General features: G+C 40.3%; 1 protein-coding gene and 1 long non-coding RNA gene across 9 annotated transcripts in view; one reads left to right on the top strand and one right to left on the bottom strand.

Annotated features, from left to right (window-relative positions):
• The window catches only part of LOC104981194, a 20819-nt gene extending 9939 nt beyond the window's left edge, over positions 1-10880 (top strand). Inside the window, exon 3 of the long non-coding RNA XR_824347.1 lies at positions 10582-10880. This is a non-coding gene — a long non-coding RNA (uncharacterized LOC104981194). The remainder of the gene's footprint in view (positions 1-10581) is intronic.
• PHACTR4 (phosphatase and actin regulator 4) overlaps positions 1-14615 on the bottom strand; it is a 109688-nt gene that overhangs the window by 5215 nt on the left and 89858 nt on the right. For all 8 annotated transcript variants that reach the window (XM_010830166.1, XM_010830170.1, XM_010830172.1 and 5 more), the window contains 6 exons: positions 13491-13678; positions 12560-12713; positions 4923-4978; positions 4421-4482; positions 2990-3127; positions 2313-2389 (listed from right to left, as the gene is read on the bottom strand). In XM_010830166.1, the coding sequence (XP_010828468.1) occupies positions 2313-2389; positions 2990-3127; positions 4421-4482; positions 4923-4978; positions 12560-12713; positions 13491-13678 (675 nt within the window). The remainder of the gene's footprint in view (positions 1-2312; positions 2390-2989; positions 3128-4420; positions 4483-4922; positions 4979-12559; positions 12714-13490; positions 13679-14615) is intronic.

The following is a 14615-nucleotide window of genomic DNA, read 5'->3' as shown; positions in this document are numbered from 1 at the left end:
TTGCACTCATCTCACACACTAGTAAAGTAATGCTCAAAATTCCCCAAGCCAGGCTTCAGCAATACGTGAACTGTGAACTTCCAGATGTTCTAGCTGGTTTAAGAAAAGGCAGAGGACCAGAGATCAAATTGCCAACATCCGCTCGATCACTGAAAAAGCAAAAGAGAGCCAGAAAAACATCTACTTCTGCTTTATTGACTATGCCAAAGCCTTTGACTGTGTGGATCACAATAAACTGTGGAAAATTCTGAAAGAGATAGGAATACCAGACCACCTGACCTGCCTCTTGAGAAACCTGTATGAAGGTCAGGAAGCAACAGTTAGAACTGGACATGGAACAACAGACTGGTTCCAAAGAGGAAAAGGAGTACGTCAAGGTTGTACATTGTCACCCTGCTTATTTAACTTATATGCAGAATACATCATGAAAAACGCCGGGCTGGAAGAAGCACAAGCTGGAATCAAGATTGCCAGGAGAAATATCAATAACCTCAGATATGCAGATAACACCACCCTTTTGGCAGAAAATAAAGAACTAAAGAGCCTCTTGATGAAAGTGAAAGAAGAGAGTGAAAAAGTTGGCTTAAAGCTCAACATTCAGAAAACGAAGATCATGGCGTCTGGTCCCATCACTTCATGGCAAATAGATGGGGAAACGGTGGAAACAGTGGCTGACTTTATGTTTTGGGGCTGCAAAATCACTGCAGATGGTGACTGCAGCCATGAAATTAAAAGACGCTTACTCCTTGGAAGAAAAGTTATGTTCAACCTAGACAGCATATTGAAAAGCAGAGACATTACTTTGCCAACAAAGGTCCGTCTAGTCAAGGCTATGGTTTTTCCAGTGGTCATGTATGCATGTGAGAGTTGGACTATAAAGAAAGCTGAGCCCTGAAGAATTGATGCTTTTGAACTGTGGTGTTGGAGAAGACTCTTGAGAGTCCCTTGGACTGCAAGGAGATCCAACCAGTCCATCTAAAGGAGATCAGTCCTGGGTGTTCATTGGTAGGACTGATGTTGAAGCTGAAACTCCAATACTTTGGCCACCTGATGCAAAGAGTTGACTTATTTGAAAAGACCCTGATGCTGGGAAAGATTGAGGGCAGGAGGAGAGGGGGATGACAGAGGTTGAGATGGTTGGATGGCATCACCAACTGAATGGACATGGGTTTGGGTGAACTCCGGGAGCTGGTGATGGACAGGGAGGCCTGGCATGCTGAGGATTACAGGGTCGCAGCGTCTGACACAACTGAGTGACTGAAGAACTGAACTGAATACTGACACAGGCAGGAAATGGTGGAGGTGGGACATGAAACCCGACAGTTTCAGCCCTCAGAATGGCTAAGGCATTTATCATATTGACTGTACAGAGTGGTATACACATCTTTTCCCAGCTTAGACTATAATCTCCTTACTGACAAGTACGGCTTGTTATTGAGGTCATATTACAGTGCCCTGAATGGCACAACTGTTGTTCAAAGAAGCTGCCTTCTCTAATTCTGTCATAGTTCAGTACAAAAAAATTATGTAGTTAAAATAACCATTTGTTCTGTATTTTTATTGAAAAATGTTTAATATTTTGTCTTCCAACTTTGCTTGTTCCTTCTTTTTACAGCAAACTGTAATTGTCATCATACCTTCTTTCTTTCTTTTTTTTTTTTCATACCTTCTTTCATTTAGCCTCTTCTTATAAGTGTTTTGAGAGTCACCTAGATACTTCTACAGATTCCATTTGTGGCTACCTGAGTCTTTAGGTATGGGCTGGGGCCTTAATCACAACAGTAATTCCAAATCAGAATGCTTCTTGGGTGCTTTGTGGCTTTTTCCATGATGTTTATACACTAAACTGGTAAGATCAACTGTGCTAAAAAGGACTGAAACCAGAGGGGGCAGGTTCCTTTCCAGCTTAGCAACCATTCCGTATCCATAACCTGGGACAGTGAGGTGCAGAAAAGAGAGCACCCAACTGCTTTTAGTCATTCATTGCTTTTCCCACATCCTGGTTGTGCAAGTCAAGCACCTTACTTAACCCTTTTGAGTCTTATTTCCTCATTAATAAAATGGGGATATGAACACACCTGGTATGTTAACTGCAAGTAACAAGTAAGATATAAAATACATAAAATGCCATACTCCATAAGGCATGAACTATGCCTCTTAGTTCTCGTCTCTTTCTCTTAATATAGTCTTTGTGCAGTTAACACCGAGTGTTGTTCTTTTAACTATGTCTTTAGAATCCTTTCAAGCTGAACAACTCTGCCTCATTTGCTTTTTGGTGGAGTTCTACTTAGCTTCCAGTATTTAGGTCTTACCGTGTAAAATGTTTACTCTCCTCATGAACTTCCATCTCTGAGCTTTTAAACTCATTTAATTCTTTCCTTATGGCAGCCTGTAGAGTAGAAACAAAAATGTTTCAGCATCTTCTGTCTGCTACAACAGCAACAGCGTGCTTTGTCATCTGATCTCTACTGTGCTTAACTCTGACCAGGCAACCCAGAGAGAGGGAAGAAGTCAGGTGAACACAGAGTTCTGTGTGTGGCTCTGAGCCTGATGCACATTGCCTTCCTGACAACCTCTGTCTCATAATAAACCTGAAATCTCCAGTTAAATCAAAACCCTTGAAGAGCTCAAAAGAGAGACTGTAGCTTTTACAGTTTCCCAAGCATGTAAAAATGCTTTCCCTGTTATAAAAGTGAAATATGGGTAATTACTAAAATATACCACCCAAACTCCCTCCAATGAAACATAACTCCCGTTAAAAAATATGCTTTATTTCCTTGCAGCTTTTTGTACCCTGCAATACAGCAGGGATTTTCTCTTCTGTAAGTTTTGGTGACGATGTCCATGTTTTAGTTTGTACTTCTTGGTATTTTGTATCATAATTAGATATTTCACATTATACAAGAAGTAGAAATTTTGTTTATGGTTCCCCGTTCTAGTTGATGTCTTGTGTCCTTCAAATAAAGAGAGACAGACAAATGACAGATACCTTGTCAGCAGGGGTCAGTTTGGTCCAAGGTTTGTCAGCTCGCCGGTCATAATCGTGAGCATCTGTCACTTCCACGTATTCATTAAACCTCAGAATCTTCCTGGCAAGTAGTTCAGCCACAGTTGGCCTTTGACTGAGCTGAAAGAAATGGAGGCCCTCAGTTCACTATGCCAGGAGTCAGGCATCAATCATGCATTCAAACTGCCTTTAATCCAGAGCTTCAACTTTCACTGCACAACAGAATCACCTTGGGACCTTTAAACACAACTGATCTCTGGGTCCATCCTCAGATTCTGAGTATCAGGAATTTGTTTAACTCCATGATGCACAGCCAAGATTGAGAACGAAGAATTGCTATTAAACCAGTATAACCAGTGCTTCTCAAACTTTAACAGGCATACAAACCATTTGGGGATATGGTTAAAGTGTAGATTCTGACTAAGCAGATTTGGAGTGGGGCCTGAGATTCTGTAGCTCTTACAAATCCCAGGTGATGCCAGTGCTGCTGGTCCGTGGACCACATGTTGGGCAGCAAAAGGGTCCAGGCTACAAATTCACATCTAAGACACTAGAAGGTGAATCCACTGAATATGAAAGCAGTATCTATTAATGAGGGACATTAAGGGTGAATTTCCTGTCAACGTGAGTAATGCCCAAGACACCAGATTCTGTAACAAATTAAGATTTAAGGGTGAACAATCAGTTAACCTGCTCAATCTGAAGCCTTTAAATCCTGTGATGGCCTTTAGCCACCCGCAATCTACCAAGGATAATTCGTCTGGTCCTGGGGAAGGGGAGAAGTAGGAAAAATCAGGAGGAGATGTCTAGTTTCCTCGCTTTCCTGGGGATTCCCGTACATTTTAAAAAATATCTACAGAACGCAGACCAATTCTAAGAATCTACAGGAGGTAATTACCAACTAATAATGAGGGAGGCAAAGGAAAAATGGCTTACTCCCAGAGTTTAAGGGCTAAACAAGCCTGCAACAGAAGTGATTCTACCCTAACTGATTTGGGACCAATGAGAAAATCTTACATGGTTTTTCACACTTTTCAGGTGTAACTAAGGGTCAATTCAGTTGTTTCTCTCATTAGAATATGAGGTTTGCCTTGGAAAAACAAGCACTACACACTCTTCCTGTTACTGTGTCCATACTCCCGCAGGTTTTAGTTGATACCAAAATTCCAGGTCTACTAAAGAAAAGGTCAAACGTGTGCAAATATTTACTGAACACCGTCATGTGCCAGGCTTTCTTTAAATAGTTAAAAAAAAAAAAAAGTTCTTGTAATGCTGTATTGTTTTCTATATTTTCATCATGTGTTCTGTTTTCACAGAAACCTATGGCAATTCAAGTCAAATTCATTTCTTTCCAGTCAAACAGGCCATTCACACACCAGACACAGACTGAGACTGAACACTTGGGGAGCATACCTTTCTAGTGAGCCGACGTTTAATTTCTCGTTTTTCTGCCTGACGATCAGCTTCATTTTTAGCTACAGTTGATAGTCAGAAACAAAGAATATTACTTCAGAATGGCAATCAGCATATCAAACTTTTCAGTGATTACACACAGATAATTCTCACAGGCTCCGAGTCAGAATAAATACTAACTGTGGGCTCAAGACAATTTTCTTGTCAACTGGTGTAGTCAAACACTGGGTCGGCGAAATGCCCAAGGTAGGTGCAGGATACTATGAGACTATTAAAATACAGTTTTCTGGAGCATTCCAGTACACAAAACAATATCATAATGATTTTCTGTAAAGGAAGCTTGGGGAACTACGTTCCTTCAGGGGGAAAAATTAAGAATACTCCTTCCTTTGCTGGAATACTCTGCTCGGCCCTTGTTGAAAAATGCTTTTCTGTTATGTATATTAAAGTCAGAAATACACAAAGAAAATCTACACAACTTCGTTTCCATATCTGGACTCACGTTGTAGTATGTTCCGTTGTTCTAGTTCTTCTGGTGTTGGTCTCTGACTCAGTCGTCTAAAAAGGAGATAAACAGGAGTTTTGTCTATGTTAAATCACCCAACCCTGTTTATACAGATCTGTTTTGGTCTTAGTTTATGTTAGCCCCTACACTAGAAAGAAATCAAAAAATTTTCAGTTTTTGTTTATGAAACATTTTTCACACTGAAAGTGTTAATACATATATTACAATGTAAAAAGGGATTATACCAGCAAACAGGAGACTAGCTTTGATGCCAACAAGTTCTGTCACCACAGAAAAGCTTAGTTAGACTCTGAGTGTACTCATGTGTAAAATGAACATCTGGACTGCTTTTGTGACTCCCAAACAGATCTGCTCCTTCAGCATATGGGTTAACACAGATCCTCAAAGATATTAATAAAGATTCTGATTTTGAGGACTGAGATTTTATGAGTATGTATGTACATACACATATATAAATATTTGTAATGCTTCCCATATGACTCTGATTCCCCTCATTTTACTTATTTATTTAAACTTTTACTTTTTGGCCATGCCTTGTAGCATGTGGGATTTTAGGTCCCCAACCAGGGCTCGAACCTGTATCCCTTGCATTGGGAGCATGGAGTCTTAACCATTGGATCACCAGGGAAGCCCCTCTCTTTTTTAAATTTTTATTTTGAAGCACTACTTTTTATTATTTGTTTTTGCCTGTGCTGGGTCTTCATTGCTGCGGGCAGGCCTTCTCTAGCTGCGGTGGCAGGGGCTTCTCACTGCGGCGGTTTCTCTTGTTGGGGAGTATGGGCTCTAGGAAGCAAAGGCTCAGTAGGTGTGGCCCATGGGCTTAGAATTCCCTGTACCCTGCACTGGCAGGAAGATTCTGATCAACTGGTCCACCAGGGAAGTCTTTCTTTTGATTTTTAAACCAGTGGTTTAGGAACCACTGGAATTTAAACTTGTCTCTTTTGGAGTTATATTCTGTAAAACCTATGATTTCAATTTTGGTCCTCTCGGAAATATTGATGAAGTTTCTTATTTCATTCCCAGATCTGAGATGTTATTCACCAATGAAAACTTGTCACTTCTAGAAACAGAAAGTTCTTCAATTCTTACTCTTAATGTATAATTCTCAACAGTATCTAATTATGTGCTAGTAACTCTTTAGTTGCATGGAAAACTCCCAGGACCATTTTATATACAATTTACAATTATATGTATTTCAAAGTTTTTCTTGTCTCTCTGAACAAGACCATCTTTTTTCAACATTCATTAAAAAACACAACACCACAGCTTTACTAAGGTATAAATGACATACAATAAATTGCATGATTTGATATTCTGACATATGTATGTACCTGTAAAATCATCACTACAATCAAGGGAAGGAACACATCCATCATCCTTGGAATGATTTCCAGGGCTGCTGTAACAAGTTACCACAAAGTGGATGGCTTATGAAGAAGATCGCTCAGTCATGTCCGACTCTTTGCGACCCCATGGACTGTAGCCTACCAGGCTCCTCTGTCCATGGGATTTTCCAGGCAATAGTACTGGAGTGGATTGCCATTTCCTTCTCTAGGGAACTTCCTGACCCAGGGATCGAACCCAGGTCTCCCATATTGTACACAGACGCTTAACCGTCTGAGCTACCAGGGAAATATTTATTCTCCCACAGTTCTGGAGGCCAGAGTCCAGAATCCAGGCGTTGGTAAGGCTGGTTGCTTCCGAAGTTTCTGAGGGAGAACTTGTTCCTGCCTCTCTCCCGGCTTCTGTGTTCTTCGGCTTTTAGATGCGTCAGCCTAGTTTCTGCCTTAGTCACCTAGCATTCGCCCTATGTGTGTCTGAGTCTCTGCGTCCCAATTTCCCTCCCCTTATGAGGACACCAGTCACTGGACTAGAGCCTACCCTAACTAATCTAGTATGTCGTTATTTTTCACTCGCTAAGTCATGTCCAACTGCTTGCAACCCCATGGACTGCAGCATGCCAGGCTCCGCTGTATTTCACTTTCTTCCCAGAGTTTGCCCAGATTCATGTCCACTGAGTTGGTGATGCTATCTATCCATTTCATCCTCTGTTGCCCCTTTCTCGGGCCTTCAATCTTTCCCAGCATCAGGGTCTTTTCCTGTGAGTTGGCTCTTCACGTCAGATGACCAATGTTCTGGAGCTTCAGCTTCAGCGTCAGTCCTTCCAATGAATATTCAGGGTTGATTTCCTATAGGATTGACCTGGTTTGATCTTGCAGCCCAAGAGACTCTCAAGAGTCTTCTCCAGCACCACAGTTCAAAATCATCCATTCTTCAGTGCTCAGCCTTCTTTATGGTTGCACTCTTATATTTGTAAGTGATTGCTGGTAAAACCATAGCTTTGACTATACGGACACTTTGTTGTCAGTAAAGTGATGTCTCTGCTTTTTAATGTGCTGTCTAGGTTTGTCATAGCTTTCCTTCCAAAGAGCAAGCATCTTTTAATTTCATGGCTGCAATCACCATCCACAGTGATTTTGGAGCCCAAGAAAATCCAGTATGACTTCATCTTAAATTGATTATATCTACACAGACCCCCTATCCAAATAAGGTCACATTCATAGGTACCATCTTTCCAGGCGGTGCAGTGGTAAAGAATTCATCTGCAATGAAGGAGTCAGGGGAGGCATGGGTTTGATCTCTGGGTTGGGAAGATCTTCTAGAGGATGAAATGGCAACCCACTCCAGTACTCTTGCTTGGAAAATCCCATGGACAGGAGAGCCTGGTGGGTTACAGTCCATGGTGTTGTAAAGAGTCGGACACAACACAGCACGTATGTACCATACGTACCAGAGATTAGGATTCATCTTGGGAGGTACAATTCTACCTACTATGACCTTCCTGACAAAGTCTCATTTCCTTTGTAATCACTACCTCCCTGCCTCCAGGCAAACACGTATCTGCTCGGTTTACTCTCAGCCCTCCTGCCCCCAGGCAAACAATGACTTGTTTTATGTATAGTTTCCATTTTCTAAAATTTTATATAAAACCATACAGTATGCACTCTTTTTGTCTAGTTTTTTTTTCACTCAGGATAATTACTGAGATCCATATAAGCAAAGGCATTATTAGTAGTTCATTCGTATTTACTGCTCTGTAGTATTCCATCATTCCTTTCCATTTCACATTATGCTCAAAATCCTTCAAGCTAGGCTTCAGCAGTACGTGAACTGGGATTTAGAAAAGGCAGAAGAACCAGAGCTCAAACTGGCAGCATTTGTTGGATCATAGAAAAAGCAAGGGAGTTCCAGAAAAACATCCACTTCTTCTTCACAGGGGCTTCCCTGGTGGCTCAGACAGTAAAGACTCTGCCTCAAATGCTAGGAGACCCGGGTTTAATCCCTGGTTGGGAAGATCCCCTGGGAAAGAAAATGGCAACCCACTCCAGTATTCTTGCCCAGAGAATCCCATGGACAGAGGAGCCTGGCGGGCTACAGTCCATGGGGTCGCAAAGAATCGAACACAACTGAGTGACTGACACTCACTTTTCTACTTCACTGACTAGGCTAAAGCCTTTGACTTTTGTGGATCACAACAAACTGGAAAATTCTTAGAGATGGGAATACCAGACTACCTTACCTATCTCTTGAAAAACCAGTATGCGAGTTAAAAAGCAACAGAACCAGACATGGAACAACTGACTGGTTCAAAATTAGGAAAGAAGTACGTTAAGGCTGTATATTATCACCCTGCTTATATACCTTACATGCAGAGTACATCATATGAAATGCTGGACTTGATGAATCATAAGCTGGAATCAATACTGTTGGGAGAAATACCAACAAATTCAGATATGCAGATGATAAGATTCTAATGGCAGAAGGTGAAGAGGCACTAAACAGCTTCTTGATGAGGGTGAAAGAGGAGAGTGAAAAAGCTGGTTTGAAACTCAACATTCAAAAAACTAAGATCAAAGCATCTAGTCCCATCACTTCATGGCAAATAGAAGGGGAAAAAGTGGAAACATTGACAGATATTATTTTCTTGGGCTCCAAAATCACTGTGGACGGTGACTGCGGCCATGAAATTAAAAGATGCTTGCTCCTTGGAAGGAAATCTATGAGAAACCTAGAGACTATATTAAAGACTATATTAAGCAGAGACATTACGTTGCTGACAAAGATCCATCTAGTCAAAGCTATGGTTTTTCCAGTAATCATATATCGACGTGAGAGCTGGACCATAAAGAAGGCTGAGCACTGAAGAACTGATGCTTTTGAACTGTGGTGCTGTAGAAGACATTTTTTTTTTTTAGCATTTTCATTTATTTGGCTGTACTTGGTCTTAATTGTGGCATTTGAGATCTAGTTCCCTGACCAGGGATCAAACCCAGGCCCCCTGCTCTGGGAGCATAGAATTTTAGTGACTGACCACCAGGGAGGTCCCTGGAGTGGAGTCTTGAGAGTCCCTTGAGCTGCAAGGAGATCAATCCAGTCCATCCTAAAGGAAATCAATATTCCTGAATATTCCTGAATATTCACTGGAAGGAGTAATGCTAAAGCTGAAGCTCCAATACTTTGGCCACCTGATATGAAGAGCTGACTCATTGGAAAAGACCCTGATGCTGGGAAAGACTGAAGGCAGGAGGAGCAGGGGCTGACACAGGATGGGATGGTTGGATGGCATCACTGACTCAATGGATGAGAGTTTGAGCAAAGTCCAGAAGATAGCAGAGGACAGGGAAGCCTGGTGTGCTGTAGTCCATGGGGTCACAGAGTCGGACACAACTGGGTGACCAAACAACAACAAATGATTAATGATGTTGAACATCTTTCCATATTCTTACTTGTCATCTGTGTATCTTTTTTCATAATGTGTCTTTTAAAGTCTTCTGCTTCCCCCACCTTTATTTCTGTTTCTAAATTTTTTTAAAAATTATTGTTTTTGGCTGAGCTGGGTCTTTGTTGCTGCACGTGGGCTTCTCTAGTTGTGGTGAGAGGGGACTACTCTCTAGTTGCGGCGTGCAGACTTCTCGTGTTGTGGCTTCTCTTGTTTGGAGCACGGGCTCTAGGGTTTGTGGGCTCCGTAGCTGTGTCGCACGGGCTTAGTTCCCCTGAGGCATGTGGAAAAAGTATCTTTCAGAGAACAAAAAATTTTGATGAAGTGCAATTTATCAGTGTTTTTCTCTTAAGAATCATGCTTTGAGATCATATCTAAGAAAATTTTGTCTAAACCATATTCTTCTATATGAGTGAGTCTCTTCCTGGGCTGTCTCTTCTGTTCCATTGATTTCTTTGTTCATCCTCCTTTATGTCAATTTCATAGTGTTTAGGTAACTTTAGCTTTATAATATGTCTTAAAATAAGACAGTGTTAGTCCTCCAGTCCTGTTCTTTTTCATAGTTGCTTTATATTTCTGACAACTGTAGAATCTGTTTGTCAGTTAAAGTCCACTAAGGGGCATTTTGATTGGAACTGCATTAAATCTGATGTCTTGATAATACTGAGACTTGTGATCCATGAAAATGTTATTTCTCTCCATATATTTAGGTTTACCATTATTTTATATTTTACAATGCACAGGTCTTACATAATCTTTCATCAGGTTTATCCACAATATTTAAAGGTTTTTTTATGGTATTGTAAATTGTTATTATAAATGTTAATCTCTCATATTTCTGCATTTCAATTTCAGACTATTCATGGCCAATGTTCAACAAGCTCTTCTAAGACTATTATGACCTGGGAAAAGATACTCAATGATGAGCAACTATCTGTGTAATAAAGCAAAAAGGAATCTATTATCAAAGATTGCCATTTTTGGATAAAATGTACAATGTGTCAGGAATATAGTAAATAATAATGTAATATCTTTGTATCGAGACAGATGGTAACTAGATTCATTGTGGTGAGCATTTTGCAATGTATAGAAATATTAAACCACTATGCTGTGTACCAGGAACTAACATAGTATTGTAGGTCAACTATACTCCAAAAATCAAATAAATTCATGGAAAAAGAGATCAGATTTGTGGTTACCAGAGGCAGGGGGTGGGAGACAGGAAACTGGATGAAGGTGGTCAAAAGGTGTAAACTTTCAGTTATAAAATAAATATTAGGGAGGTAATATAGAATGTGATTAATATAATTAATATCTATGTTATATATATCAAAGTCATTAAGAGAGTAAGTCCTAAGAGTTCTCATCACAAGGAAAAAATATATTTCCTGTTTCTTTTATTGTGTATCTATAGGAGATGATGGATTTCATTAAACTTATTGTGATAATCATTTTATGATGTATGTAAGTAAAATCATTATGCTCTATATGTTAAACTTATACAGTGCTGTATGCCAAATATATCTCAATAAAATTAAAAAGAAAAAAATCCCCATTTTTAACTAATTCCTAATCTTGATGACCTCCTGGTAATACTCAGAGAGCCACAGGTCTGCATTAAGATTGCCATCTTGGCCAACAGCAGAGCCTGGTGTCTGAGGTAGGAGAGGAGAATATATTTTAATGAACAGGCATCCTTATTTAATTATTTTTAAGGACTATGCCAAGAGTTCCACCTTCCTTTTCCTTACTCTACCTAGAGAAACATCTGAGGTGGGCAAACTTGTCTGTATACCTGGGCTCTACTTGTAGTACATATGCAGGAAGCTGGCTTGCATTCAGTTTCTCTATGCTTTTGGTTCCAGCGACTTGAAAAATATATTAATACTAACACTTTGAAAGGAGGCAGTTACATGGAACATGTGAAATAGATACAATGGAAATTGTGGGTGTGATATTTAACTGGGCTTGGACCTCAGGGCTGAGCAACAGGATAAATGCCAGAAAAGCCTTGCTGTCCTAGGAACCACCTGAATTCTTAGAAACTAAAAAAAAAAAAAAAAAAAACACACTTATGTGTTTTTGGGGCTTCCCTAGTGGCTGAGTGGTAAAGAATCCACCTGTCAATGCAGAAGATGTGGATTCCACCCAAGTCAGGAAGATCCGTTGGAGAAGCAAACAGCAACCCACTCCAGTATTCTTGCCTGGGAAATCCCATGGACAGAGAAGTCTGGCAGGCTACAATCCACGAGGTCACAAAAGAGTCAGACATGACTCAGTGACTAAACAACAACAACAGCATGTCTATCTTATGGTGTAAAGCTCTGAGAGCTATCTAGTTCCTTAATTTCCAGATTCATTGAAGATACCCATCTGTGTACTTTTTTTTAACTATGTAAAAAAAAGTACATGTACTTTTTTTTAACTATGCTTTTTTTTAAACTAACTTTTTAAAAAAACTGTTTCTAAAATTTTTTTAAAAAGGATATATGAATGCTCCACCACCAAGTAAGTCTCTAAGACATTCTCCAGGCCAGAATACTGGATTGGTTAGCCTTTCCCTTCTCCAGGGGGTCTTCTCAACCCAGGGATGGAACCCAGGTCTCCCAGGTAACCTGGGTTGCAGGCGGATTCTTTACCAGCTAAGCCACAAGGGAAGTCCAAGAATACTGGAGTGGGTAGCCCAGTCCTTCTCCAGGGGATCTTCCCCGCTCAGGAATCGAACCGGGGTTACCTGCATTGCAGGCAGGTTCTTTACCAACTGAGAAATCAGGGAAGCCCACATATACTGACATAATCAAATCAGATCAATATATTCTAAGAAAAGGCCTACCTGATCAGTGTGTTCCCAATCTGGTGCCGGATTTCATTCCACTCCTCTTTGCTTTTTCGAGGCCAAGAATTCATGTTCATTTCTGGTTCACTAGGTTTGTGGTTCAACTTCATGGCCAGCGTATCTTTCCTCTTCACTTTGTTGGCCAGAGCACCTTTGCACAAGAGAAAGAAAAACATGTAGAAGCTTCAGGCTCAACCTTACCTGGAGCTAGGTAAGAATCTGAACAAACATTATCAGAATCCCAGCTTTCTAGTTGGCCTCCAATGAGTTACCTAACATAGAGGTTGGGGTAAAGCTGAAGATATCTAAAAATCTTTGCAGCAGATGGACATGGGTTAACTCTACCTTTTCCCTTCTACCAGTTCTCTCTCTACATTTTCTTCTTAGTAAGAGTTGTTCTAAGAGGGATCATCTAAGCAGGGGACAGCCTCTGAATTACAACAGAAAGGCATTCGAACTAACACACCTCAGATGGTTCTCCTCCTCCTAAAATTGCTTTCCATTTTCAGGAATCAGGATTCTATTATTCACAGATGGGTACATATGAACATATATATTTTTTCCTTTGCCCCATGAACATAATAGTTAAGTTTATAAGGCTGAAGGAGAGTATCACTTCTGTCTTTTCCACAAAGCCCAAACACTAACTTCCCTTTACTCCACATTCTTTAATACCATCAAGATAAACATTTTTTAAATCAAAACTAAACACATAAAACCTGATTGACTCAACCTATTGGGCTCCCTCTGACTGGCTTGTATGACGGAACAGCAAGGACAAGTGTCTTTCCCAGAGGCTTCCAACAGCAGTCAGCCAGATGCCTGGGTGGGAGAGGGGGTCTGCATCCATGCATCTTACGCTTGCTAAGACCACACACAGCTGTATCTGTACGAGAGCCTTCTCCTTCTCTTTCTCTCCCCTTCTTACTATGATGGCTTTCATCTTCGTCCTCTTCATCTCGGTACTGAATGGGACCTTCTGAATCAGAGTCACTCTCTTTCCCTTCTTCTTCCTCCTGCAGACACTGCGGTAGTTTAGGAATGACTGAGGTAGATGCTACGTCTTCATCGAATGCAAATATGTGGCTTTGCTCCTCCTCTTCTTCATCGTCTGGACTAACAAATTAACATAATTACATTTCCCTTTCAGAGACATAAAGAGTAATTGATTTGCAAGTCAAAGTATTAAATAACTGAAAAAGTTGATGAGTGAAATAATTTATAGTTTTTTTCCTTATTTTTTTACAATCTTGCTAAGAAACTTTTTAGCAGCTATTAATAATCTGAAGGGCTCTGGGCTCAAATCCCAGAGCTACAACTTATTTACTAGATTTTAAGTGACCTAATTTTTCTGTAAATGGGGATGATACCTACCTGTTGGCTTGTTGTGAGAATGAAATAGACAAATTCTAGAATGCACTAGTGTCTGGCACACAGGGCCTTGATGACCTATATATAAGATGCAAGTCTGCTTTGGTGTGACTAAATGAGAAGACTACATAGCATCTGACATAGTACTTGGCTCAGGGAAGACACTCAATAAAAATACTGAACCCACTTCTCAAACCAAGGAAGCAAAGAGAAGTAAAGATGAAAACTAACTTTTCCCCTTTACATTCTGGAGGCATAAACTATGACGTAACCTACTTCAAATTCCTAAACTGTCTCTTTCCAGGATATGAAATAAGTAAGACCAGGAAGTACAAGAAATTATGGCAGAACAAATAAAAAGGAGGATACTGAAACAGCTCTACAACAATTCTTTTAGTAAGACAAATTTCCAGCTTGCCAAGAAATGTTACCCTTCAGTCACAATTTGTCTGAATTTTAAAAAGACGGACAAAGTAGGAATAACTACTGAGTGGAGACAGATGAACTAGAGAAAAGATGAGCAGTTCCAGTCTACAGAGCTGGAATACTGAACCATTTTTCAGAGCTCCCTTCTTTTTCTTTAGGTTTCTCCCTGCCCTCTCTACCAAGATCATATGCCAGGCACTCGAGCTTTCAGACTTGTCTAACTGCATTCTCACAAGCTTATGAGGTCGGTATTATT

Source organism: Bison bison, unplaced genomic scaffold (assembly GCF_000754665.1).
Source record: "Bison bison bison isolate TAMUID 2011002044 unplaced genomic scaffold, Bison_UMD1.0 scf7180017864516, whole genome shotgun sequence".
NCBI classification, from domain to species: domain Eukaryota; kingdom Metazoa; phylum Chordata; class Mammalia; order Artiodactyla; family Bovidae; genus Bison; species Bison bison.
This window is presented reverse-complemented; position numbering and strand designations above follow the sequence as displayed.